Below are 26,721 nucleotides of genomic sequence, written 5' to 3' on the forward strand. Positions count from 1 at the left end.
TGTATCATTAATGTTCAAGTCTTTTGAAAGAATAATCTTTATGGACTGTTGCAAGGTTCTTGCTTAAGGAAATCTTCTTTTACAGTCTTCCAAAGGCCACGTTACTCGAGCTGTACTAGAACTATGCCTTGCCTTTTCTAAGTACCTGAGCAACTTGCACAATGGGGTACCCTTGCTGAAGCAGTTGTGTGATCATGTTCTCCTTAACCCTGCAATATGGATTCATATCCCAGCAAAGGTAAAATGATTTATTCTTGTGAATAAATATGATATAGGCTAGTCTCCAAAAATTCTAAATCTAAATTCTAAATCGGCAATAGAAATCATGCTGGAACTGTTTCCAGGTTCTTCTTTTCTACATATAGCTGTCAAATTTTGCAGATTTGCAAGGTTTTCAGAGAATCTGGAAACCTACAGCATTCTGCAGAGTGGTGTGAGGATGACTTTGAGTCCCTCATTTAGCCAAACTTGCAGATTGGAGAGGAATTTGGGAGGAGGAGCACATTGACCCTTCCCCTCTCCCCTCCCCCCCATTCGATTTTTAAAGGGAATCATCTTGGGTATCAAATTTGAAGTCTTCATTTAAATTGATATATTCCCCACAGGGTATTTTTGTGTTTTGTGAACCTGTGCTTTCTTGGAGTGAACTGTTTGGATGGAAAAATTTCCAGTTAGTTCTAACATTAAAATCTCCTTGTCACGTTTTCTGGTTTATTTCTCTCATGAACTGAGACAGCATTAACAATGCTACTGTTGAAGTCATGGTAAAACATGTATATGTTCTACAGCCAAACTACAGAATTACTTGGATGAGTATTTCTCAGCAGAAAATGTAAAGAAGGTGTATAAATATTTAAGTATAAGAACATGTATAAATATTTCAGTCTATACTGAATAGTTAAGCCTATAATAAATATACAGTTTTCTATAATAAAGGGATGCTTTCTGTTTGAAAACCAGACTTCTGATCAAAATGTTGATACCTTTCTAGTTACAAGTAGCACTTGTAGGAAACAAAGAAATAAAAATTAACAGATAATTATTTTTGACCTTTTTTTAATTTAACTTTGTGTGATTAGCAAAGCTTAGTTGTTCTCATAGTTTATCCATATATCAGTTTCTTATGCAAAAGATAGGGCAAGAAGAAAATGCTTCCCCACAGGATGTCAGTGTGTTATTGCCGTATCCTTTTAAGATCATATTCAATCTCTGCTTTTTGATTTCTGATTTTTCTTCTTGCTGTTAGAACATTTGTGGTTCTTTCAACACATTCTGGATATAATGGATATGACAATGACTCTCTAGGGAAAATGCCTGTGGGCTGTTCCTTTTCCAGGAAGAAATTCTAGGAACAGTCATGGTTGTAATTTATGACTGTATTTGGTTTCTTTCTCTCTCTCCTGTGCTTTTTAAGACAAATTCTTTGAAGGATGTATTTTGATCTAATACAGCATTGCAATTACTTGTTTTGGGGAGGCTTAAAGTGAGTGGGCAGGAAGGTGGTTTAATTAGATCATTTGAATGTTTTACATGAACCCTTAGACAAATTTCAGAAAAAGCACAAAACATCATTCTGTAGAACAGTCATAATTCCTTTAAGGTTATGAAATAATATCAAGAGCCAACTGTATGATATAAATATTATGGATAGTTTACAAAAAGAATTAACAAATAATTGTAGTAGGCATTTTTTTGTCTTTTTTCATTTTGCTAATATCTTTAAAATTCTGGCAGCTAAATATAACTACTGCTATTCTCAACCACAAGCATTTGAAGTAATTCCTAACTTCATCTGCCAAAACTGTATGAAGGAGGATAGAAGCATACGTATTTCATCTTAATACACAAGCCAGCAATGTGCCCTTGTGGCAGCTAACAGCCTCCTGGGCTGCATTAGGCAGAGCATTGCCAGCAGGTGATCCTTTCCCTCGACTCAGCACCGGCGAGGCCACAGCTGGAGCACTGAGTCCAGGGATGGGCTCCCCAGCGCAAGACAATCGTGGACCTACTGGAGGCAGTCCTACAAAGGGCCACAAAGATAATGAAGGGACTGCAGCTTCTCTCATACAAGGAGAGGCTGAGAGAGCCGAGACTGTTCAGCCAGGGCAAGGGAAGACTCAGGGGGATCTTACTCATGTGTGCAAATATCCGATGGGAGGGCGTGAACAAGATGGAGCCAGAGTCTACTCGGTGGTGCCTAGTGACAGGACAAGAAGCAGTGGGCACAAATTAAAACACAAGAAATTCTGTCTGAGCATCAGAAAGCAGTTCTTCGCTGTGAGGGAGCTGAACACTGGACCGTATTGCTCAGAGAGGTTGTGGAGTCTCCGTCTTTGGAGACATTCAGAACTCGACTGGATGCAGTCCTGGGCAACCTGCTCGAGGTAACCTTGCTTGAGCAAGGGTTTGGACGAGATGATCCCCAGAGGTCCCTTCCAACCTCAGCAATTCTGTGAATCTCTGAATACTGTGCTTTCATTTTGCTATGAATAATGGACCACTTTAAAAAATCTCTATAAAATAAAATGATTTTTTTCTTCAGTTTCCAAGCATTTTAGAAGCCTCATTACTAGGTGATGCAGAGAAAGTCTTCTGTTTCTTTAAAAAATATTAATGGATGAAATTTGAGATTGCAGTTGTCTGATAGACTACAGTTTTGTTATGATGATTTTGAAGCTCTTTATTGGGTGTTGTAGGTTCAGCTGATCCTGTACACCTACCTATCTACTGAGTTTGTTGGCACTGTTAACATATACAATGCAATCCGGCGAGTTGGAACAGTTCTTTTGGTCATGCATACCCTGAAGTATTATTACTGGGTAGTGAATCCTCAGGATCGCAGTGGTATTGCTCCCAAAGGTTTAGGTATGTGTTCATTTCTACTCTTGCAAGCTAACATTTATTATAAGCATTGTGTTCAATGTGTCACATGAACTGTAAATGTTCCAGAAAAATAATTATTTTAATAGGATGGGTTCACTCTAACTCTTGAAGGCTCTTTTCAAAAATCAACTAATGAAAATCTTTGAAGAAAATTATATTGTCACTATATATTATTTTAATAATATTAGATTTTATGTTAGACAGATACTAGAGCTGGAAGAGCACATAGGGTTTTGTAGGTGTGGATCTGTGTTTGGGATACAAGCTCTCTTTATGGAGCTTGTGCAAGTTCTGGACAGCTTTAAGTGCCTGTTAGATCTGCTGATAGGACCAGTGTAGCTGAAAGCAGGTATATTGAGTCTATCTGAGAGGCATAGAGGTTTGAACTTGTTGGAAACATGCTTTATAAGCTTGCTTAATCTGTACAGTGAACTCATGGGGAAAGAAGTAGCAAGAAATTTAGAACATGTGTTTTGTACTTGTTATTGACATGGAAAGAGAACACTGCAAGGAAAAAGCAAAGGGAATAGCTGCCTAACTGAGAAGGCCATACTATAGAAGGAACTGGGGGAGATGAAATGTGCAGCCGCTCAGTACATAGTTTAAACATGTACCGATGGGCCTGGAGCAGACTAGGAAATTAATGCTTCTTGAAAATGTGTCTTTATGACTCTTTTTATTATTGTTCTGAATTTTATGGGGATGATGCATACACCACCTTCTCAATCTTTTGACAGAAGGAAAGTACCTTCTTTCTCTGCTCTCTCCTGTGATGAAGAAAAGATCTGGAATTTCAGGGAGAAACAGTGGGTGAAAGAGAGCTAGATGTGCTGGGAATGAGGGGTCTGCTTCACAGAATGACCAACTGTTGGAGCATTGCAGATTACTTCGTAGTAGTTTGTGTCTTGTAAGGAACAAAGTATATGCCGTTTTTCATTTCAGTGAAGACATGGATTTATGTAATTAGCTTCTGAAACTGAAGCAAGCATATGTATAGAATAGTCTTACTGTTTTAGTTTGTATGGCTTATTTTGACTAGACTGGTCTATGTTGAAAATACCTATTCTTAGACAAAATATGCCAGTGGGCATATCCTGTACAAAAACATAGTCTTGTATGATTACTTGCGTTTGCTAATTGATTCGCTTTTACCTGATGATTATGGTCATAGAAACTGGGAACCTATGAGCCAATGTAAAAACTGTCCCTGAGAGGATAGTTTGCTTTCTATATAAAGGCTTTTTCTTGGCTTTGCTGTATGGTTGCACCTGTTATTTTAACCCTGTCTCTCCTGGGAGCTACTCGATATTTAAGCATTTAAAATATTTTAGTAGTACTCTACACAGAAATGGTAGAAGCAAGTCCTTGACTTTTAGTTAACAAATTAAGTCTTTGGCTTAAGGTAGCTTTTATATGAAGTATTGCAGGATTCATTTTTGTCATGTATGGCCTATGGGTAATAATGTCATCTAGTGTTACCTTTGAGCTTTAGTAAACAGTAGTCTTAAAAAGAATTGTACCCTGCAAAATTTGAAATCTAAGAATTCTAGTGTAAAATTCTCATATCGGAGTTATTTCTTGCACAAAATTGGTAAAAGAAGAAGGGTGGTTCTTTATGGAAATGGAGAATTGTAAAACTGAAAAGAATTCAGAAGTTTTTAGAAAACTGCATTTAATAAAAGCTTTTGCAGAACCTCACTAGTCAAAGCATTTTGCTAATAACCAGTACTAAAATTATTACTATTTCGTACTCCAAAATGGAGGAAAAATAACTGTACTTAAAATTGTGCCCTCTTCATGTAGCAAGTGCCTCTTATTTTTCTGTATATGAAAATGCATTTTATACTAATAAACACTTTTAGTTTGTATTTTATGTATCCACTTTTTTTTTCTGTTGTAGATGGGCCACGACCTAATCAAAAAGAGATTTTATCTCTGCGAGCATTCTTACTAATGTTCATTAAGCAGCTAGTAATGAAGGTAGGCTAACTTTTAAATTGTGGTAAGGTATCCAAGTTCCTTTTCATAAGGAAAGCAACTTGACTATAACTTTCTTTTTTCCTAAGCATGTTGAGATTCGTAAACAAGTAAGTAAATGGAAATAGCATTTAAGATGCATTGTCTTATTGTGGCTGGTGTCATAGACAGTGGTGCTGAATATGTATTTTCTCTCTTTTAAGGTGATTTTTCAGAAGTGGAATAGTTAAATCATTGATTTAAAAATATCTGCTGTAGGGGAGATACGTACTTTTTGATTTGGTATTTTGCTTTTGACAACAACAATACCACTTGCATCAGAAGTGCGTAGAGTAAAAGAGTAGATTTGATAGTAGTATAACATTGGATGCTATGGACAGATGAGAACAAGATACTCCCTCTAGCAGAACAAATACCAGTTTTGCAAATATTTGTTCAACATTAGATAATAACTTGATAGTTTTACTGATTATAGAGGCTTCATAGCCCTTTTCTACTGTAAGTTCTGATCTCTTCTTATTTGTATCTCCTTTCTCTGGGCTATGTCTTCTGTGTTTGATCCAACTTTTTTCCCCCCTTCTTTGTGCTGTTAAGGTACCAAAATGTTTCTTGTGCTGCTCTCCAGAATCGTAGCAGTTGGGAAGAGTAACTACCAGAAAAGTTCTGCTCTTAACTTGCCCACTCTTTATTGAAATCATATGTTCTATAATTGACATACTGGGGAAGATTTAGTTATCAAATTCTAAATGACCTTTTTTGAGTATGTGAATTTGATTTTTCTGTTGAAGGTTTGACTTGGACAGTTTTGGATAGGCCTTCCCAGGGACAGTAGAAAGGATGTCCATGATAAAAGGTTGATTCTTCTGCAGATTTTGTAGCTCTCTCCTTCCATAATCCCATTCTCATAAATGTTTTGTTTTGTTTCTCAATTCACCAAAAGAAATCTTAAGGCAGGTTTATGATATAGAAAAGGTAAATTATTTAAATTTTTGCAAAGTTGAAAGCAACTGAAGATAATTCTGAAGTGCAAAAAAATAAACAATCTCTGCTGTAGGCATAGCTAAGTTATGCTTATAACAAACATCCATGCTCTTTGCTGCCATAAATCAGTGTATTAAAAAAGCCCTCTCAGTTCACATTTGCTGTATCAGTTCATGTACTATGTTACTTGCTAGCTTACCTTTATGCCTGTCTTGGAGTCTTCTTAATGCACTTTTGTAACCTTCAGCTGAGTTCTTTTGGGGCGGAGAAACAGCTACCTTCTATCTATGAAACTATTATAGTACCCATTGAAAAAAAGTTTGTCTTGTGAGACTCTTTTGCAAACTGCTCTTTGTATGTTGAAAGGTGATAGTTAAAACTTGATTTTTTTAAAGGACTATGGAATAAAAGAAGATGAATTGCAGGCCATTCTGAATTATCTACTCACTATCCATGAGGTAACTTTTATTTATTTATTTATTTATTTACATTGCTTTTGCTGTTCATGTCCACTAAGTAAATTATCTTAATGTTTTCAAATAAAATATAAAACCTTTTTTGCCACAAGATGGCTCTGGAAAAGAAGTAGCAAATATTGTCCAATTCTTAAGCATTGTGTGTTGAATTACCAATACTGCGCAGTGCACTATGTTCAATATTAGATTGAAGTTCAGTAAGCCAGTAAGTCAAAATAGTTTCCTATGTTGATTTACCAAGCAGAAAAGCAGATGGTGCTTAAAAAAAAAAAAAAAATTGTTTTATGCTGCCTAAGGAATATTTTTAATTTTGTTTTTTACTCCTTTTTATTCTGCTTCTTAAATAAAGCAATAAAATTGAAAAAATACATTAAAAATAAATGTGCATGTTAATGGCATCTAAGAGAAGCATATAAACTTAATTGAGAGAAAATGTTGGTTACCACTGATACATCTGCATCGTCACATTTTAGCACCGGGAAAAGGCACTTTATGCCAGATGCAACATCAAAGACGAGGGAAATGGGAACATAAATCTAACCAGTCTAATCTCTGTGAGGGTGCTTGAAATGGGTAAAATAAGGAATTAATTGAGCTTTGCTTCAAGTAGTACAGATTTTTTAATTTTTAATTTTTTATTTTCTATGTACACTTATATCATCCTTTTAATCTCTGTGCTTGTTGCTGAAGCATGTACTTGACTGCATCATGGTCGAATAACTTATGTCATTGTCCTGTATATCTGTATATAGATATCTTTAAAAAAAAAAAAAAAAAAAAAAAAAGATCCTGGTAACAAAGGTGAACAAAAATAGCAGAAGCTTTATATAGCCTTTAGATGAGAAAGTGATAATATTTTTAGTTATATAATGAGGTTTCTATTGCCTAGTCTAAAAGATGGATACTGAATCCTAATGAATTAGTTATCTAGATGTAAATTCATAGCAACGACAATAAAAAAGCAAAATTCGGTTGCCTTATGAGGCTCATTTGTCAGTGATAGCGTCTGTGATGCAAGCTAATGATATTTTCAGTGGAGCAGAGTTGTTCAGGAGGCGTAAGACTGGTTTACTAATAGGGACAGAATCAGAATATATGTTCAAAAATGATGGAAAATGTTATTTAAACTAAACTTTCTTTTTAATACCACAGAGAATGTGAAAAGAAGACATGATTGCATTTTGCTGCTTTGTAGGGCTTTTTGTAATTGTAATACAATTTTAGAAAAAATCCTGAACTATGACTTTTGAGTGCTTTAAACTAATAGTGTTAAAACTTCACAGGGTGGCTTGAATTATCCATTTATTAATATTGTCAGTGGCAGGTGATTTTTTTTTTCCCCTCCCCCCCCCAGAGTGGGCATTTGTTAGTAGAGATTTCTTATTGAATACTGCCCAGTGCCCCAAATATGCAGCAGCTCCTGTGCAGGAAGAGAGGGAAATGTGCATGTGGACAGATGACCATGTGCATGGAGTGAAATAGCTATAGAGTCTGTTCCGTGTCAGGGGCTTACTCTCTAACACATTTGTGTCACTCTCCCCTCTATTAAAAAAAAAAAAAAAAAAAAAAAAAGTATTTTCTAGATAATATTTTCTCTTGGCTCCATGAACTTGCCTTCTAGATCTTCAGCTCTTTGATCCTGGCCTATCCCTTTTGGCCCTTGGTATGCTAATATTGCTCAGATAATTTGCAGTGACTCTCTTGACCAAAAACATGCTCTAGCATAGATGCATTTTCATTTCAAATTTGTAATTTTTATTCAACAGGATGACAATCTAATAGATGTCCTGCAGTTACTTGTTGCTCTGATGTCAGAGCATCCCAGTTCTATGATCCCTGCTTTTGACAAGAGAAATGGATTGCGGTAAGTTAAATTTTGTAAGTAGGCAAAAAAGAATAGTATTTTGACCTTACTGTTGTTTGATAAAATTTCCATGTAGTCTGAAAGGTTCTTGTCACTGTATGTTGCAATCTCAGACTCCTTTTGGGTGAGGGTGGTCACATTATTGAACTTTCCTAATTTAAAATGAATCTACATGGACTTTATGGGGAGAAAATAGCATCAGGCAAAAAAAGGTAAGAATTATTCCTAGACGACTATGTGGAATAGTAATTCTCTTGCTGTATAAAGGCGGAATCTCAATTCATACATTTTTTTGCACCTATTGGTTAACCCCTGTTTATATATATACTTTTTTTCAATTGGTCTTTCTCAAGAGACAGCATTCAGGCATGTTCATAATTGTTTCCTTCCTTTTTAGTGCTAGGCTGATGTTTTTTTTTTTCTCCTCCTTTTTAACCCATTTTCTTCAGCATTGTCTTCATTTGTATGGTAATGTATTATGTTATGGGAAACTAATAAAAACCCTAAATAATAAAGTATATGAATGTCATGTTGGGTCTCTAATATAATACATTTGTTTTTACTTAACAACTGACAGTAGACATTTTCCTTTTTATTAACTAGTGTATGGGCAAGTCAGTATGAATAGTGAGTCCACAGTGAGAAATCATTTTATTTTCCTGTCTCATTTATTACATTGCTTGCTCCTGTAGTATCTCCAGTCACTTAATGAGTTGCTTATATATTTATTTTTTTAATATTAAAAAACCCTTGTTATTTAAATATAAAAATAATTCTACAAGTCTTTATAAATAGTTTTTAGAAATAATTAAAATTTTAAGTTACCAGTCTACTGAAGAAATAATAATCACATGAAAATATTTTTCCTTATGAGACTAAGTATCACTTGTACTGTTCTGTTAGGAAAAACAGGGGAATGGATTATGTTAGCATGACATTGTATGGTGGGCTTACCCTTTGATTGTATTCCACAGCTATTGTTGCTTCAACTTCCCTAGGATAAATTATTTACTATAAATAATTGAATTTTAATCATTTGTGGGTTTTCATTTAGATTCCAATGTAGAATCAGATTTTATTTGTCTCAGTTTAGATGTCTTGGGTACTATCTTTAGGTAGGCAATAGTTAAGGAACATATAATTGGTGGTGAGTACTTAGGTATGTATAAATAAGGCTTATTAACCCTGGCTATGTTCTGTGAACTTTCTACAACAGACTGATGTGAAATGCAGTATTTTAACACTAGATACTTTTGGAATGTTTCTTCAGAAACCTTTTTTAATAAAGCTTTACAAATTTCCTCAGAATATCTCTTTAAGTAGTGGAGAAATGTTAATATCGCATAGGTGGTAGAACAAGAGTTTGAAATTTGGCATCATACAATTAGTGAGAGTCACACTAATAGCCAGAATGTGCTTTTCTGGAGCCTCCCACTTACCAAAGTTTTAAGCTTCTGAAATTTGTTGTTCAAGCATTTGCAATAAGGTGGAGAGAGAGTTCTCTGGCAGTGGATTTGCAGCAGTCTGTGTCTGGTAGAAAGTGGGTAGGCCTTTACCTGAGTTACTGCTGGCATGCTCTAGGATGCTGAACATGAGAAATGAAAACAGATTTGAATGAACGGAACTGAGTAAAGGAAGTGTATACTTTTTTTGAAAATCTAAAATTACATTAAAGACTACTTTACTTTTGAGACCTCCTTACAGATTGCAAAATCTGCAGGGATGAGAAGCTTTCTAGTAATAGGGGAAAGAGTTGAAGGGAGAATAGTTTTCACATGGACAGGACATTGAATGCTGCTTTGGAGAATGGGCTTTTTGCCTGGGTTGCCAGGCAGACTGCTTACATCACACATTTCCTTAATTCTCACTAATTGTGGTTTCTTGCCTTTTCTGTGGCCCCACCTTGAGAAACTTACAGTCTGATATCTAGAAGAGCTGAAGATTTGCTAGTACAACTACATTCAATGAGAGAGTTTATCCAAAGAGGGTTGTATACATTCCTTTTCAAAGCCCCTGGGTATTTTGACTTGTTCACCTGTAATAAAGATTATTAGTTTCATTGTCTTTTCTTGGTGTCTTATCTGAAAAATAGGGGAATATCAAAGAATCATAGAGTCAGTAAGGTTGGAAGGGACCTCTGGAGATCATCTAGTCCAAGCTCCCTGCTCAGCAGGGTCACCTAGAGCCTGTTAGAAAGGGTTGCGTCCAGGCGGGCCTTGAATATCTCCAGAGAAGGAGACTCCACCACCTCTCTGGGCAACCTGTGCCAGTGCTCTGTCACTCTTACAGAATATCTCCTTGTGATATGAAAAAGAACACAGTAATATCTATTCATCACCCATACACTATGACAAAACCTATGAGATGATCATTTCATGGTCACTACGTGCTGAATGGCATGTCTTGAAAGAAATAGTTCACTGAGATCTCTCATCATAAAGACGTAAGCAGCAGAGGTGCTGTCCTAACTATAGATGATCCTACAAAGATTGTTTAAGAGTCCTGATAGGATGGAATTCTGGTTGTAGGAGACATTTCCTAATTAGCATGATGAACATCCCCAATTTTTTTATTTTAGATTGGTTGCATTAAAGAAAAGCTCTCTCAGTGTAACAAGATAATAGAATAAACAAAAGTGCTCAAACTGGTTTGTAGCTGTTCTGAAATACACAATACAGTGCCCTGCTGCAGGATGGTAGAGCAATGGTTTGGCTCTTACTGAAAATGGAAAAGTGAAAACTGTTTATATTCTTGTCAGAATTCTAACTGAGATTGAAATAACACCTACCATCATAATTTAAGAGGAGTAATGACTGGAAGAATATCTTCTAGAAAGAACATGTATTTATGCACGTCAAACTTAGCAGGCAAGACAGTTCAGCTAAGATTCCAATGTATTTTTGCATTAAAGATTTTATACTTAATATTCTGAAGAGCAGAAATGAGTATGGGTAAAATGACAAGATTTCCTCCCAACTTGGTGCTTTTTTTTTCACTTCCTGAGTGACCAGCGAAGGACATGAGTGTCAAATATTAGTGCTAGTAATAAATCTCCATCCAAATATGGCTCTTTCTATTCAGCCACATTTTTCATTAAAACAATTATTTGCTTGTTTTTCTGGTTAAAATAGTAGATTAAGAGAGTTTTGCATATAGAAATTGCAACAGCCTTTTCACAGCTATACATATATTTTCTGATATTTTGGAGAATTTAAAATCAGATTAGAAATCTCCAAATAGAATTTAAAAATGTGAAAAACAAATTGTTGTGTTAACAAAAATGTCATACTATTTTTTTCTAGTCTTATTAGTAGCCATCTTTTTAACTCCAGGCCCTTGGCCCAGACACAAACTTACTTGCAGTCTAATGCAGTTGATCTGTCATTTCAAAAACTACTGTTTGTTTCAATTATTTTAGGAAGCCTTATGTTTTCTCCACTTAGGGCTGTCTACAAGCTTTTAGCATCAAAAAGTGAAGGCATCAGGGTGCAAGCTCTAAAAGTGATGGGATATTTCTTAAAGCATCTTGCTCCAAAGTAAGTGCTGATTTAGATCTTAAGAAAATTGTGACGTGTGCCGTGTGTGTGTGTGTGTGTGTATGTGTATATACAGACTTACATAATTTTGTCTGTGTAAAATAGAATAAAATAACAAATGCTGTGTTGAAGGTTAATCAGTAAATATGCTTCACCAAATAGGAAATATTATTCTTCTGAGTACCTTTCAGTTTGTTTGTCATTACATCATTTTTGATGTGGTGGAACTACTTGTTACTGGAAACTACTGTCCAGGCATTATCACTTCTTTATCATATTCCTTTACTACTGCTAACCTGCATTATAACTCTCTATTTTTAAAGCATTTTTTTTGCGTAATTCCAGTGAAATCAGTAAGAATTAGAATAGTGAGATTCAAACCCATATTGCTTACTGAGAACTCACTTTAAGATGTCTGAAGTATCTTTTTCAATGTTCTTAATAAAATTGAGTAAAACTACATTAATGTTAACAAACAGTTCCTTTTTTTTATATGGCTGATAGCCTATATGCCTAACCAGTTTTGTGATCTGGAGATTAACTAAGATAGAAGCTTGTATATTGGTGAGATTGCCATGGCTCGGAGTTGAAGCAGATATCTATTTGTTCTGTAACAAAACAGTGTTTTGCAGTATTCATATAAACATTTTTACCCTTTCATTATGAAGGTGAGTAATGTAGAAATCTTTTCAGCTGTGTCTGTACTTCAGTAACTCTTGCTTACCTGTAAAGTTAATCCTAATTTATTTTGATTTTATTCCTTCTTTCGTGCTTTAGCCATGATGTGTACACATATGAGAGTACTTGGGTAGTCATGGACAAACGTCAGTGCTACTTGTCCTTACTTTGAATAGTGCATAGATCTCTCCACTCTTTTTCTTGAAATGTTTTCTTTAGCATGATTTTTTTTTTGAACCTGGGAGTCATGAAGTGGTCCATCTGCAGAAGAAAATACGATGTTGATATCAATCAACTGAGTTAGCTGGAAAGTTGGAAACAATATGAGATAACTAGTGAGTTTGCTGTCCATGGTTAAAGTGTATATTTGGCTTAAATAGGGACAAAGATGCCCTTTCCTTAATGTTTATCAAGAAATCCTGAAGGATCTGTTCTAGCTTTTTGAGCCCATTGGTGAGTGAGCAGTATCTGTGGAAGAAAGACATTGGTCTTCCAACTACCTTTAGGGAATGACTTGTCCTTTCAGAATGATCCTCTTTGACTCCTTGACCTTTTTCTTAGTCAAAAATGAAGACATAAGGGAAAAAAGAATTAATGTTTTAATTTCATATTTCTTGAGGCACTTTTCTTTTTTTTCTTTTTTTTAGCAAGTTGAGTATGCAAGTTTATTTTTCTCTTTCTGTGCTATTTTAGGAGAAAAGCTGAAGTCATGCTTGGACATGGATTGTTCTCTTTGTTGGCTGAAAGGCTGATGCTTCAGACAAGCTTAATCACAATGACCACATACAATGTCCTATTTGAGGTAGTAATATACCATAGTTAGGATCCAATCTTCCTAATTACTTGTAAGACATTGTTAGAAAATTGCTTGCATATTTTGGCTGATATGTTCCAGATGACATTAAAACCTTAGCACGATGCAGCTGGGAGCTGTTATTTTTTTTTTCCAAAGCTCACTACTTGAGATTTTTTTTTCCTTACTTGGATATGCTCATTATGAACAATTCCAGATAATGAGCGAGTTCAATGTCTCAAGCAGACATTCACGTGTGTGTGGAATTTTATTCCAACAGTGATCTTGCCTTTCAATGACTGTTTTGGTTAGATTCAGGTTTCTCTTCCAGTGCACTGAAAATAATAGTTGTGCTTTTAAGAGAGTGCAAAAAATGGACTTGAGTAAAATTTTAGAAATGAGGAATTAAGTTATGAAGAAAAAGGACGAGTGATCCTTGTGTAGTTTTATAACTTTGAAATAATGATGACACTGTAGAAAAGATGTATCCAACTATACTCCGGTAAGCTCGCTTTATGACCATTGATGTATCTTCTTCTTCCTTCTTGCTAGATTCTGACGGAACAGATTTGCACTCAAGTGATACATAAACAACATCCTGACCCAGATTCAACAGCAAAGATACAAAATCCTCGTAAGGATGATACAAATTTCTAAGTGATACCATCTTTAGACAAAATGACTGTTACTTAAAGAAAAAGAAAGCTTTTTAATTACATCTATGAGTCTGAATTCTGGTCTCATTTTTTTGTAGTTTTTCATGCAAGAGGAAAGATAATGTGTGTTTAGTTGGAGTTACTCAGGAAGCATATATCTTCAGCTTTTTGAAAGATATCTTATGTGTCTAAATGTGTATGTAGTTCATAGCTCACCCTTTTTGGCTGTGCAGTATGTTATGGTTTTCAAGACTTGCATACACAGAATATTTTGATTTAGTACATGTTGAAGTTCCAGCACAATTTTGATTGCGTTATTTAGTGATGTCAGACTAAATTACCTGAAGTATGGAAAGATCTTTCATCTTAAATAACTCTCAGTATGACAATGCTAGACTGAAAGTAGGAGAAATGTATCTATTTATGTTTTGGTTCACTTACTTCATGGAAAATATCTTGATATGAAACTTAAGATGTCTTTTGAACTAAAAGGAAATACTAATCTCCTTTCCTAAATTATATGCATTATTAATGTACTCTGTGTGTAATACAATAGTATTATAATAGCTTTGGGAGTTCATTTTTTTTTTTGTAGAAAAATACAGAATTTTTACTTTCATAGCTGCTATGTAAGTGTAGGGCATTAAGTGTAGGGCATTAAGTGTAGGGCATTAAGTGTAGGGCATTAAGTGTAGGGCATTAAGTGTAGGGCATTAAGTGTAGGGCATTAAGTGTAGGGCATTAAGTGTAGGGCATAGTTATGGGGTTATTTTGTGTGGAAAGTAGGGCAGAGAAAGGAAAGGCAAGTAGATACAGAGGAGAGAAACCTAACTGGAGATTGATATTTGCTTTCTGGCAAATCCATATGAAGCAATAGAAGTGTGACGAGATTTCTGTTTCTTAAAATTTTTGAAGTTGACAGTCGCTGCTGTGATCACTACAGACTATCTGTAGTGTGACCTGTGAGTCTGGAATCATCTAGATTTACTAGGAACAGTGACTTTCTGAGTACATCTGTAAAGTCAATGTTTAATAATATTAAATAGAGACTTTTAAAAAGAAATTCTACAAGATGAGTTGAAACTACACAATGACTGTGTCCAAATCCCATCTTAATTTAGTTGCAAAGTTAATTTGACTTATTTTAAGTAATAAGAACAGTAGTGTAACACTCCCTCAAAAAGTGGAACGTGACAACAATTTTGACTGCCTTAAAATACTGAAAGCAATACACTCGTAGAGTAACTGATGAACCTTTATACCAGGAAGGTTCTGTCCTCGGTGTTGTGTGTGTCTTTTTTTTTTTTTTTTTTTTTTTTTTTTTTTTTTTAACAACAAAAATCATTAAGAGTAGTTGGGAGTTATTCATATTCTTTGAAAATTCAATATTATTGAGGGTGAGGGAAGTTATGTTTTTTTCTCATATATTGGTATATTAACTGATATATATTAACTGATGCATTATATTATGTAGACTTTGTCTTAAGTCATTCATCTTAAGCCATTTATAGTAGTCATTCATCATATAGTTATAATTGTAGTTCTTAAACCTGATAATTCAAAAATTTTCATAGTATAATTCTGCTTCCATTTTCTTCAGCTATATAGGATTGTAAATCCCCCTAAAGGTGAACAGATGTGAGAAGTTTTGAAAGAAAGCATTTACATTGATCAAACCTACTCAAGTAGAGATGTGCCTTTTCTCAGTATAATACTTTTTTTAATGTGGCTTCACTTTTCTTGAAGTGATTAGCATACAAACAGTATTGAAAGATGTCTGGTATTTTAAGATTTGCTTTGGTATTAATATTTTGTTGCTCGTGACCTATTTTACAGAGGTATTAAAAGTTATTGCAGTCCTGCTACGTAACTCTCCCCAGTGTCCAGAAACTCTGGAGGTTCGGCGAGCCTTTCTCTCAGATATGATTAAACTTTTTAATAACAGCAGAGAAAATAGGAGGTAAGATAGCTTGTTATGTGCACGCATATGCAAATAATGTAGGTAAATAATAGTGTCCTAATATAATAGCCTCATTAAGCAACTATAGCTTCATTGCTGTTTAGCAAATTCTGTACTCTTACTCTTCAATATCATAGAATATGTAGTATTAGAGAAGCAGTGATAGAGCAGTGATTTTGTGCATGTTAAATTCTTCACTTGGCTGATGTAAATTAAGATTTTGAAATCATACTATATGGTATATGTGCATTTTGCAGGAGTTTGTTGCAGTGCTCTGTCTGGCAGGAGTGGATGCTTTCTCTTTGCTGTTTTAACCCTAAGACTTCTGAGGAACAGAAGATAAGTGAGATGGTGTATGCCATATTTCGAATTTTGCTCTACCATGCGATCAAATATGAATGGGGTGGCTGGCGTGTTTGGGTGGATACACTGTCAATAACACATTCAAAGGTGAGTGTTTGAAACTGGGAGATTTTGTACTGTTTGATGAAGTTTGGAGCTGTAAAGTGGTGGATCATACAATAAAATAGTGTTAAAATGAAGATCAACGGTTGAAATAAATAAAATCTTGGTGTTTGTATATGTTACTGGACATAAAGATTTCAAATATTTGACAATTGAATCTTAATTTTGTTGTTTGAACAATTCAAACAAAAATGTTTCTTGTTGTTCAGTTGTGCTAGTATTTTTTGATATTAAAATTGGCACATAAGTATTTTCAAAAATTAGATGATCAGATTTCAGGAGCATTTCTGAAGTATGTACTGGACTTCAGTTTTTAATAATGGCATGAACACAAGGTGGCGTACCATATCTATTCTTAAACAAAAATACCATTTAGAAACATCAAAAGGCAGTAAAACAAACCAGTAAAAGCAAAGAAATCGAAGTTAAGATGGACATTTCAGCTGTTAAGCCATCATGGGCTGCATGATGAGAAAGCAAATCCTCGCAGTATGAATAAGACCATTGAACTTCATTATTTTTCTGACTTTTTTTTTTGTGGTAACCAGAATTTTTATGATAGAAGTTATTAGTGAATCTCAATCAGGGTATTGTAAAATAACTGCTCTGCTTCCTTTTCCCTACAAAAGAACGAGGCCTGTGTAAGCATAATTATTCTGGTTTATCAGAAAGATTTACTCAGGATAAATTAAATTGTAAATTATATATTTCTAAATTTGTATAAATTAAGTATGTGAAAAGAAGGACTGGAAGTCTGTGAATCCAGATAATCATTTTATGGCTTTAAGGGGTTATTAGCATTTCTGAGGTTCCTTTATTTTGAATGAATTGAAGAAAAATGTCCATCTCTGTAGACAACATAAATACTGTTATTTTGCAGCTTTATTAATTCATCCTTTATATAGCTTGATAGTTAGTTGTTTGGCTATGGGATGGCAAACACAGAAATCCATATAATAGAAATGCATGAAGCAGCATTAAATGGTCACTTGGCTAAACAGGTTATTGGTGCAAAGAATTCGGGGCCAAATTTTAACCCATACTGAGGTTGGTCATGTTTTAGTCATACAAAAATACCTTAATCTTCTTTCATGTCAGCTCTTTAGCTCTCAAAAATCTCTTTTCTTTCTCCCAAGATGTAGAGGGTGTTCGTGGAATAGATCATTCAGTAGCAAACTGTAACCAGAGTAAAGTTTATAAAATGGCATAATTTAAAGCATTTCTCTGATTGCTTGGAATTGCTGGGGAACTGTCCCTAGGGAAAGGAGGAGAGGGTTAAGAAAACCACCTTTTTCCCCCTCTGTCGTACAGAGCTTTGGGGTATTGAATTTAAAAATGATCTTGCACTTACAAATTGTAGTTCTATTCTTTGACCTTTTTATGAGTTGTAAGTTAGTGTAATGGGTGAAATCTTATATAATTGATTTAACTAATCTATGTTAAGATGCTGACAGATTTTTGATCATTAATATTATATGTTAATTCTATAACTTAATGTGGCTAATCAAATGGTCTAGAACTTACAGAAGAGAAAAAAAAATTTCAATGATCCTATGGGCCAAATATTAAGAAAAGGAATCTGTTTTTAGAAAACACCTAAAAACTGAGGGTATGTAGATAATGTTACTTTTAGTTTTTCTCAACAGACTGCGTATATTTTAGAGCAGCGCTGTAGTGAATGAGAATATAATGTGCTTGACTCTTCCTGTTTCTCTTGTTTGGTTCCTGGCATGCTGGCATAGTGTGAGGTATCCTTCCTTTGGGAAAAAAATTTTCCTACCTCAGTTTTCCAAAATCTGTTGGCTTTCAGGTCAAATATGTAAGGACTGCTTGTTCTTCCAGTCTGTTTCAGAGGAAGCTTGATAATAGCAGTGTTTAGAAGTGTGCAAGTAGAGGCAGTGCCAGCAATATAGTGGTATTGCAATTTGGAAGGAATTAAAGTGGATTTAAGGAAGTTCAGTTTGTTTGGATGTTAGTGCCAATATTATTCAGCTCTAAAAGCCTAAAGGAGCATGACTGAGCAACAAAAGCACCCAGAAGTAAACCTAATGATAAAGGTGTGAATGATGATACAGTATTTGAGAATTTTTAAAAAGGATTTTTTCCACCTTTTCTGTGTATTTACAGTATAACTTTTTTTTGTAAGTAACATTTGCAGTTCATACAATTAGCAGTGTAAGCATAGATGATGTTTCATAGCTATTTTTTATTTAAATAAATGTAATTAGGGTAAATCACAAAAACCCTTTGTGACAGAAACTAATGACTTGAATATGACCTTATGTAATGATATTAATATCCAATGATAATGAATTTTTAATTCTTCTGATTTTACTTATTTTGAGTATTCTTACATCCTCTTACACCAATTTTGAGATTCACGTAGTAGAGAGATAACGTGATATGGACATAATTTAGTAGGCAGATTGTTACATACTAAGTGCATCTCAGATGGTTTTGATTTTTAGTATGCTCTAAGAGTAATATGGGAATTACAGGAGCAAAAATACTTCCTTATCGTTGCTAAGAGATTAACCAATTTGTGTTTTTAGTATGTCATCACTAATTGTATTGGGTCGCTGCTTATTTTTTCTTTTTACAACCCTTTGCTCCATTCTTACCACTAATTTATAACACCATTCTATGATAAAGAACTAGTATATAAAGGACTAGTGCAGAATTGGATAGATTTTGCAAAGCTACACATCAAGATACATGCAGCTGCTATAAAAAGCCAAAGAAACTCAATTGCAATTTTATTGTCCAGTTTGATAGATTTCCTGCCACCTTTGTAGCAGGGAAGCTGTTTGTCACTGTAACCCTCTCCTCCAACAGCTGCACAGCATTTTATAAGCAGCAATGGCTTTTCTAGCATAATTATATTACATTGGTTTCCTTGGACTCAGAATTTAAAAGGTGTGTGTAACCTTTTTAAAGCCAAATTTCTTAGTATTGCTCATGTGTTTCCTGATTTCTTTTTTTCCTGCAAATATTAACATAGTGTATACAAATGTGTTTAATCTGCAGCTGCTAGCTCAATAAAAATGTTAATGAAAAAATTAAATCAAAACTTGAGTTTGTTGTAATCAGAGAGCACTGAATTTGTGAAAGCAGCTGGAAACTTCTAGTGTTTAAACATTATAACCATTCCAGCTAGGCCTTTATCTAGGAGCGTTACTTTGCAATCAGGACCAATGGTTTTGTGGTTAATAATAGGAAACAAGTGCTTGCCTTTTCGACCTTTCCGATTCTCCATGTTTTAAATGAATGTAGTGTTTTACACAGCATACCCTTATAAATTATCTTAGTGTTTTACACTACTAGAAAAAAATGAGCATTTGCTTATTTCAGGCCCTTAAAATATCTTATTACTTAGAAAGATGCTTCATGTTACTTGTTACATGATCTGGTTAAAGAAAAGGCACTTGGGTAAATTCTGAACTTTGGAATAGCACAGATTAAGCCTCAGGAATGTTAATACATGGAAGCTATAGTTTCGTTATTTCTTTATGTGGAAAATATTTTCGAATTTTGTTCACTGATCTGGACGGAAAGAAATTGTGTAATCTTAAAACATTAGTACTGTCACTTTAGCATACAATGTATTTCTAAATAATTGCTAGCTTTCAATCCAAAGAAGTACAACTGTAATAAGCATGGATAAGTGTTCAGTAAATATGCATCTTTTTAGATACCTCACTCATTTAATGCAGATGATGATGATATCTATGGAGTGTGTATTATGTTTGCCTAATTTTCAACACTACTGCAGATGAAGGGAAATGCAACAATAGTTAGGTAGTGGAGGAACTAATTTCTGATGAAAACTTAAACTTTTATTTACAGAGAAGGGAACATGGCTTAGTGATTTTGAAGGTATTGGACTGTCAAGATCTCTGGAGTCCAGATCCTGTTGGCACACCTGAGTTGTTGAGGGCTGTTGAGTCTCCTTTTCTGTCCCCGTTTCTGAAGAGGAAAAAGGTCTCTCTCCCACAGTGGTGTTTTCAGGCATTGTTAGCTTTGAGGCATGCTGAAGATTTCAAGTGCTACTTAGTCCTCTGAAGCGTCTACGTTGCTCTTCTGAGAAGCGCAGTTAGTTAGCCCAGAGGATCATTGGACTACTGCAGGTTTTGGGGTTTCAGGTATGACACCCAAAGCATATCATGAAGCAAAGCTGAGGGAGATGCAAATTATATAGGCAGAACACTTGAAATGCTGAAATAGAAGTTCATTTTTATCTTAAAAATAGCTATTTATAAAAAAAATTACTTATTCCAGACATAAATGATTCTCAGGGATTTGAAAAAATGAGGGGGCACCTAATTTGTGGGGAGCTCAAGGAACTCATAAACTAGAGTGTTCATGCTCCCTTGAAATTATGTACCTTCCAGAAAGTGTGGTTCTGACAAAATCCTTCACTTTTTTTTTTTTTTTTTTTTTTTAAGTGTTTCCCTCCTTTTCATGTAGGAGGTATGTGGGAAGGGTTTTCCTGCTCACTGCCTCTGAGGAATTAATTCCAGCATTCAGCAGACAGAATAGGCAGGGGGCAGGGAGGGGTACCTGAACCACTGATGGGTCCCTACACATGCAGCATGTACATTTAATGGGGAGCACCCCCATCTCATTAGCCACTCCCTTTGAGTAAATGAAATGTTAAAGCTGAAATTTGGGTAAATCAAAAAAATGAGGCAAGAAATGAGATTGGAGTGAGAAAGGTAGGCTGAGAATTTATGAAGCAGGAGAGAGCAGGATCAACTGAGTGAACTGAGCTGCATGAAAGCCTGAAAGAAGAAGTGTGTGCGATAGGGATCTAGTACTAGTTGAAAAATACCCAAGGTCTGATAAAAGAAGAAATGAGGAAATGGATTTTTCAGGGACAAAAACTAATGCAAAATGTTGCAGAGAGCTATGAGAAGTTATTACCATGCAAAGAAGACTTGAAAAGAGAGTGAATCCTCATGACTATATATATAAAAAGATTAGAAGATGGGATTTGTGTCTGCAGCATGGAAAATCGTTAGTGGCTGTCTTCAGTGTTGCTGCAGAGTTCTTGCTTACTGCCAACTCTCTTCATTGTGGCTGTGCTATTTTATATTTGGGAACTGAATGAGAAAACACTTCTGGGCCGTGAGTGGAGCTGATGGATGGGGAACCTCTCTGCTGCAGGGCTTCTCACAACATATGGAAACAGATTGGTAAAATAGAGAAGTGCACAATACTAATAGCTGGGTATTGAGACATCCAGTGTGGTAAGCACTGATTTTGACTACAACACATTTTCATTAATAGTTAAATATCAAATGTGCATAAAGCACACTGGTACTTCATGGGGAGTGTGTCTGTCAGCTGAACTGTGGAAATCATGGAAGGAAAGTGGATTGAGATAGGAAGGGAATATATACCTTGAAGATAACAAGCTCATGTCTTGCTATTTAAATGAAAGCCATAATTATGTTTGTGAAAATGAGCTGCAGCTTGAGTGTTTGGTACAGCGCTTTCAATTTATTATTGTATGGTGAGGTAATAGTAAGCTCTACCTTGACCTAATTTGAAAATAAAATTCTAACAAACATATATAGATTTCTCTCTCATAACTGAAGAATTTACAAGAATTATATTAACTAGTACTTTCTTATTCTTGAAATAACTTGTATGTGAGCATATTGTTTCTCAAGCTAGGAAGAAAAGAGGCCAAAATTTCTTGGTGAGATAAAAACACGTGAACATGAAAATGTATTGGTACGGTGATTTTCATCCTTTCCCCACTTACGTATTAGTGAATACCTTTTAATGGAAACATGGGCTCCTCTAGAAACTTCTCATATGTAGCTGCATTTCTTAGCTTGCTTTTACTCAGAACCACTCAGAAATAACCAGAGATTCTTCAGGTCAGTGAGCTGCAGTCAGTGTACAGTGCACGCCTTTGTATCTTTCCCTTCACTGAATTTAAAATTAGTTTTGATATCTGTAGATACTGGTGCCTTCAGTCAAAATGGACAATTTTTGTTTGTTTGGAGAATAGTTTCCACTTTTGCACTGTTAGTGTTGCTAGTTGCAAAGTGGAAAAAAACAGATCAATAAAGTCCTTGTGAATATTAAAAAGTTGTAATACTTTCTGAAATTATGAAGACTTTATTGATGGAATCTGCAGCACGGGAACTAGTTTGCAGGGGCAGAAGCTGTAAGGAAACAGCAGTACCATATAATTGTTTGGCCTGTTTGGCAGACATTCCTGTCCTATCTCTACTCCACAAAATTGCTCACCTGATAATGAGAAATGACAAAATCTTAACACATAGTTGAAGTATTTTCACTGTATTCTTTAATGCAAATGTCAGTCATCTTAACCTTTTTCCTTGCTGTATGCTAATTTTTCTCCTTGGCAATTAGTAAATGTTGGATGTCAAATTAAGTTAAAATTAATGGCAGAGGCAAATGTTGTAGTTATTAGCTCACAAGTGTCTTTAGTAGTGCGTAGAGATGCATTCCAAACATTGCAAACAGCTATGGATTAGCCATCAAATGATGGTGAAGATTAATGATTGGCCTTTTAGCTCGCTCATTTAGAACAATTTCTAGTAATTAATTTTGTATTATCAGCTTTACAGTTGCAAATACCTAAAGGAAAGTAAAAAAAATGACTTTATATAAGTGCATCTAAGGTTCTTCAAGCTGACAGTTGCCTATTGAATTGTTGCTAGTTTGTACATCCTAGTATTTAATCCCTAATATCTTTATATGTTATCTATGTCTACCTGTATTAGAATAGTAATTTCTACTTCATTTTGCATTTTTCTTGATAATGCTTTTGTTAATCTTATGTTTTCTTTTGATGGTATATTGTATGACTTTCTGAATTTGTGTGCTTTATAAATGCCATGCCACAGAACAAGAGTGGGAGGGAAGAATTGTCCATTGCCTTGGTAGTAACACTATTTCTTGCTTTCTCATCAAACCAATTTACAGATTAATATAGTGAGCAAAAATCTTTAGATACGCTTGTTGAAAAGCTGATTTTGCAAAGCAGTATTTCTTAAGTTTTTTAATTTTTTTGTTAGAATAAGAAAATTCCGAACTTGAAATGCAAGTTTGAAAAATCCTGTGCTGTAGGTAGCCTGTCTAATTTTCTATGTTGTTTTAGTTTGCATGTTATTTAAAGCACACTACTTAAAGCATTAATTGTTACGTTATATGAAATTTTGACTTGTGATGTATATGGTGAAATTATCAATTGCTTTCCTGTTTATTTTATTTATTTATTTTAAGTGAGGTACTCTTGTACTTCTGTACTTGCTAATTTTCTTCAGCAATGTGTTTCTCATTGGTGTTTTCTACATTGTTCTTAAATCCATACAAATTCTCATCAGATTATGCTTAAATCTATTTGCCTATAAGCTTATTTTGCTAATCTGTAAAGATAACAGTTCTCTATATTGACTTTTTTTTTGTAGTACCCATTAACAATCCTGAAAAACACATCAGTTTGCTTTCCAGAGTATTACTGGGGGGTTATTCTTTACTGGCTTCAGAATCGTTATCTATTCCCTGTTGTAAATGTTGTAAATTTGGTTGCGTCTCTAACTTGTACACCCAGTAATACTCATTATTGTATCTTTCTACAGTCTTTAATTGTTAAAAAAAAAAAAAAAAAAAAAGAAAAAAAAAAGAAAAGAAAAAAAGAAAAGAAAATAGCAAAAAACACTGCTCCAGCTTTTCATGCATGCTTCATAAGTTAAATATTTGTAATTAATAAAAATACCTGGGGTACCTATCTGACTTTATGATAGCATATGTAGGTTATTAGGAACTATAAAGCAAGCAACAGGAGACTCTCAAAGAAACAAAAGAGTGAAGATAGTAAGGGGCAATTTTGAATAATCAATTAATAACAAGTCTATGTTTCTAGTAAGTATTGAAGGACTTTGCTGAAACAGTGGCAATTTTTTAGATAGCACATGGATTTATGATTGTTTCAGTTTTCAAAAGCAGGAAGTTTTATGTCTAAATGAACTTCTCTTCCAGCACTGAAATTTTAAGTGTCTTAAACTTAAATGAGAAGTAATGATGTGTAGGAAGCAGTTTGGAGGCAGGGGATCCCATTGTTGACAAGGCAGTAAGAGTTTAAATGTATTAAGAATAAATGAAAAACTAGTTATGTCTGAAGTTTATTATTAATGAGGCATCAAATTGTTAATGAGAGGTCAGAAAAATCAAAAGTTTTCAGTAATGTAATACGAACTGTGACATGAAATGCGTAACAAAATGCAAACCTGCTCAATAGTAATCATGAGGCATGTTAATCACAATGTGAGAGATACTTTTATCTGATTATTTTAAAAAGTTAATTTCTGAAAACATTGGCTGATCTTCTCTGTCTTGTTAATGTTTTTAGCAAATTGCAGAATAAAGAGGGGAGTTTGGGAGGTGGGGTTAGGTTTAGCTCAGTCGGTTAGAGCATGGTGCTAATAATGCCAGGGTCACAGGTTCTGTCCCCATATGGGCCACTCGCTTGAGGGTCGGATTAGATGATCTCCAGAGGTCCCTTCCAACCTTATCAATTCTATGATTCTGTGTGTTAGTGCTCAAAAAGAGGAAATGAAATGGCCCAGGTAGATGTAGATTATAGGCCAGGTAGCTGATCCTTATTCTCAGGTTAAATAGAACTAAGCTGAAAAGGAGCAAGAGTACAGCAAAAACTTATCAGTCTGATTTTATAGGAAATGTCTTATTTTTAGGCAAGCTTCGTTTAATGCTTTTAACAAGATGAGAAATTTGTCTGCTAAGAGGAACTCTCTGTAGCTGCTATAGGCTTTTATAAAGGGGGTTGGCTTGATGGCACATTAGAGAAAAAAAAAAAGAGTAAATCACAGGTTTTATAAATTGAGATATGACCAGCTGACCATTTCTCCAAAAACTGTCAGTGAGGAATTGCCATTAAATGCAGAGTATTATATAGGTTCCACAAGATGTGATGTTATATTTGACAGTGTTTAACACTTCTGGAAAAGGCTTAAAAGCTAGTGTAAAACTGCTGCAGATGGCACAAATATTCATGCGGTAAGTATGAGAGTCCTACAGAGTGAGGTGGATTATGTAGTCTTTGGGACCACTTGTGGCTCACACTGCACAAAATTAAATGCCTAGGACAAAGCACCGTAGGATGTATCTGAAGAGTGGAAAGTGAAAAGCTGTATAGGAGGTCATTTTTATTCTTGTATTTGAGTTTAATGAGACTTACATTGTAATGTTACATGAAAATGGAATGCATTTAAAGATTTAAAAGGCTGGGCAGAAGAGGGTCACAGGAAGGACTCTAGTCCTTCAGAATGAAAGCTCGTTCCTTTTAGATTGTGCTGTTATTTCTCTCTCTCTTTTAAGAGCAGTGCTATTATACTATGTTAACAGAAAAAGCCCTTAAAAATGATGCATTTCTCCCTCATGGAGTTTTTTTTTTTCTTAATTTTATTTTAACTGGGGAGGGCAGGCAAAATCAATGTCTAGAAACAGAAGCCAGACATTCAAATAAGAAAGAGTGGAGTTTTTTTAATCAGTAAAGTAGATGTAATTATTGGAACAGATGACCCAAGGGAAATTTCATTTCTAGACTTCTTAAACCAAGACCAGACAACTCTCTGAATATTATTGTCCAAGCCAAGTAACTGGGCTAAATGTGTGGGAACCTAGGTTAAAATCAAGGACTGGACTAGAAAATTAAATCTTCCTTTGTGTACTTAAGCTCAATGATTCTTTGAAATGCTAAGGGAAAGCAGCTGCAACAGAGAACTAATGATAAACTTTAAGGGAGCATTTAAAGTTATATTCCTTGATGCTTGTAATTTACTTAAATTAGGTTAGTAGTTTATTGAAGTTAGCACTTACGTAGTTAGAATGCCAGGACTTAAAACTTTATATGGCTATTAAAGCTGGTTGTGTTTTGCAAGGACCGACATAAACATTAAGTGTTGTTTGTTGAAACTCTTTTAAAACAGTGAATGTACCCTTTTTGCAAGATGGGTTTAGTAACCAGTAGCCCTGCAAAACACCTTCCTGATTCGTTCCATTGAGGCTGAACTGTTGCTGCTACTGTACACGTTCTGTGAGACATGTACTACTCTCCATTGCATCCAGGTTTGAGTGCTGAAGAAAATGATGTTCTGTAACAGATCCTTCTAGCCCCTATCCTGTGATCACTTTAGTGTCATGATGCCCATCCCCATTTTTGCTGGGGCAGCAGCAGTAACAAAATTTGACATGTATGTCTTCCTTAAAAAGTGCCATTTGCATCTTTATCTTGATTTCTGTTGGTTCAACATGACTGCTGAAACAAGGTTTTGAGTCTAGACCTGGAACTTGTTCAACAGTTTCAGTAGCAGAGTAGAATTCAGGCCTGTCACACACTTGAGCATACCTTAGAAGTGTTACAAAATGAATGTGTAACTAAAACCAGCAGAT

General features: G+C 34.9%; 1 protein-coding gene across 1 annotated transcript in view; it reads left to right on the forward strand.

The window, feature by feature from the left end:
- Positions 1–26,721, forward strand: part of LRBA (LPS responsive beige-like anchor protein) — a 402,463-nt gene that overhangs the window by 55,501 nt on the left and 320,241 nt on the right. The window contains exons 13-22 of the mRNA XM_062573872.1: positions 86–238; positions 2,697–2,865; positions 4,784–4,863; positions 6,237–6,299; positions 8,084–8,181; positions 11,625–11,717; positions 13,089–13,197; positions 13,741–13,822; positions 15,681–15,804; positions 16,062–16,254. Of these exons, the coding sequence (XP_062429856.1) occupies positions 86–238; positions 2,697–2,865; positions 4,784–4,863; positions 6,237–6,299; positions 8,084–8,181; positions 11,625–11,717; positions 13,089–13,197; positions 13,741–13,822; positions 15,681–15,804; positions 16,062–16,254 (1,164 nt within the window). The remainder of the gene's footprint in view (positions 1–85; positions 239–2,696; positions 2,866–4,783; positions 4,864–6,236; positions 6,300–8,083; positions 8,182–11,624; positions 11,718–13,088; positions 13,198–13,740; positions 13,823–15,680; positions 15,805–16,061; positions 16,255–26,721) is intronic.

This window comes from Rhea pennata, chromosome 4, assembly GCF_028389875.1.
Source record: "Rhea pennata isolate bPtePen1 chromosome 4, bPtePen1.pri, whole genome shotgun sequence".
In the NCBI taxonomy this organism is placed as follows: Eukaryota; Metazoa; Chordata; class Aves; order Rheiformes; family Rheidae; genus Rhea; species Rhea pennata.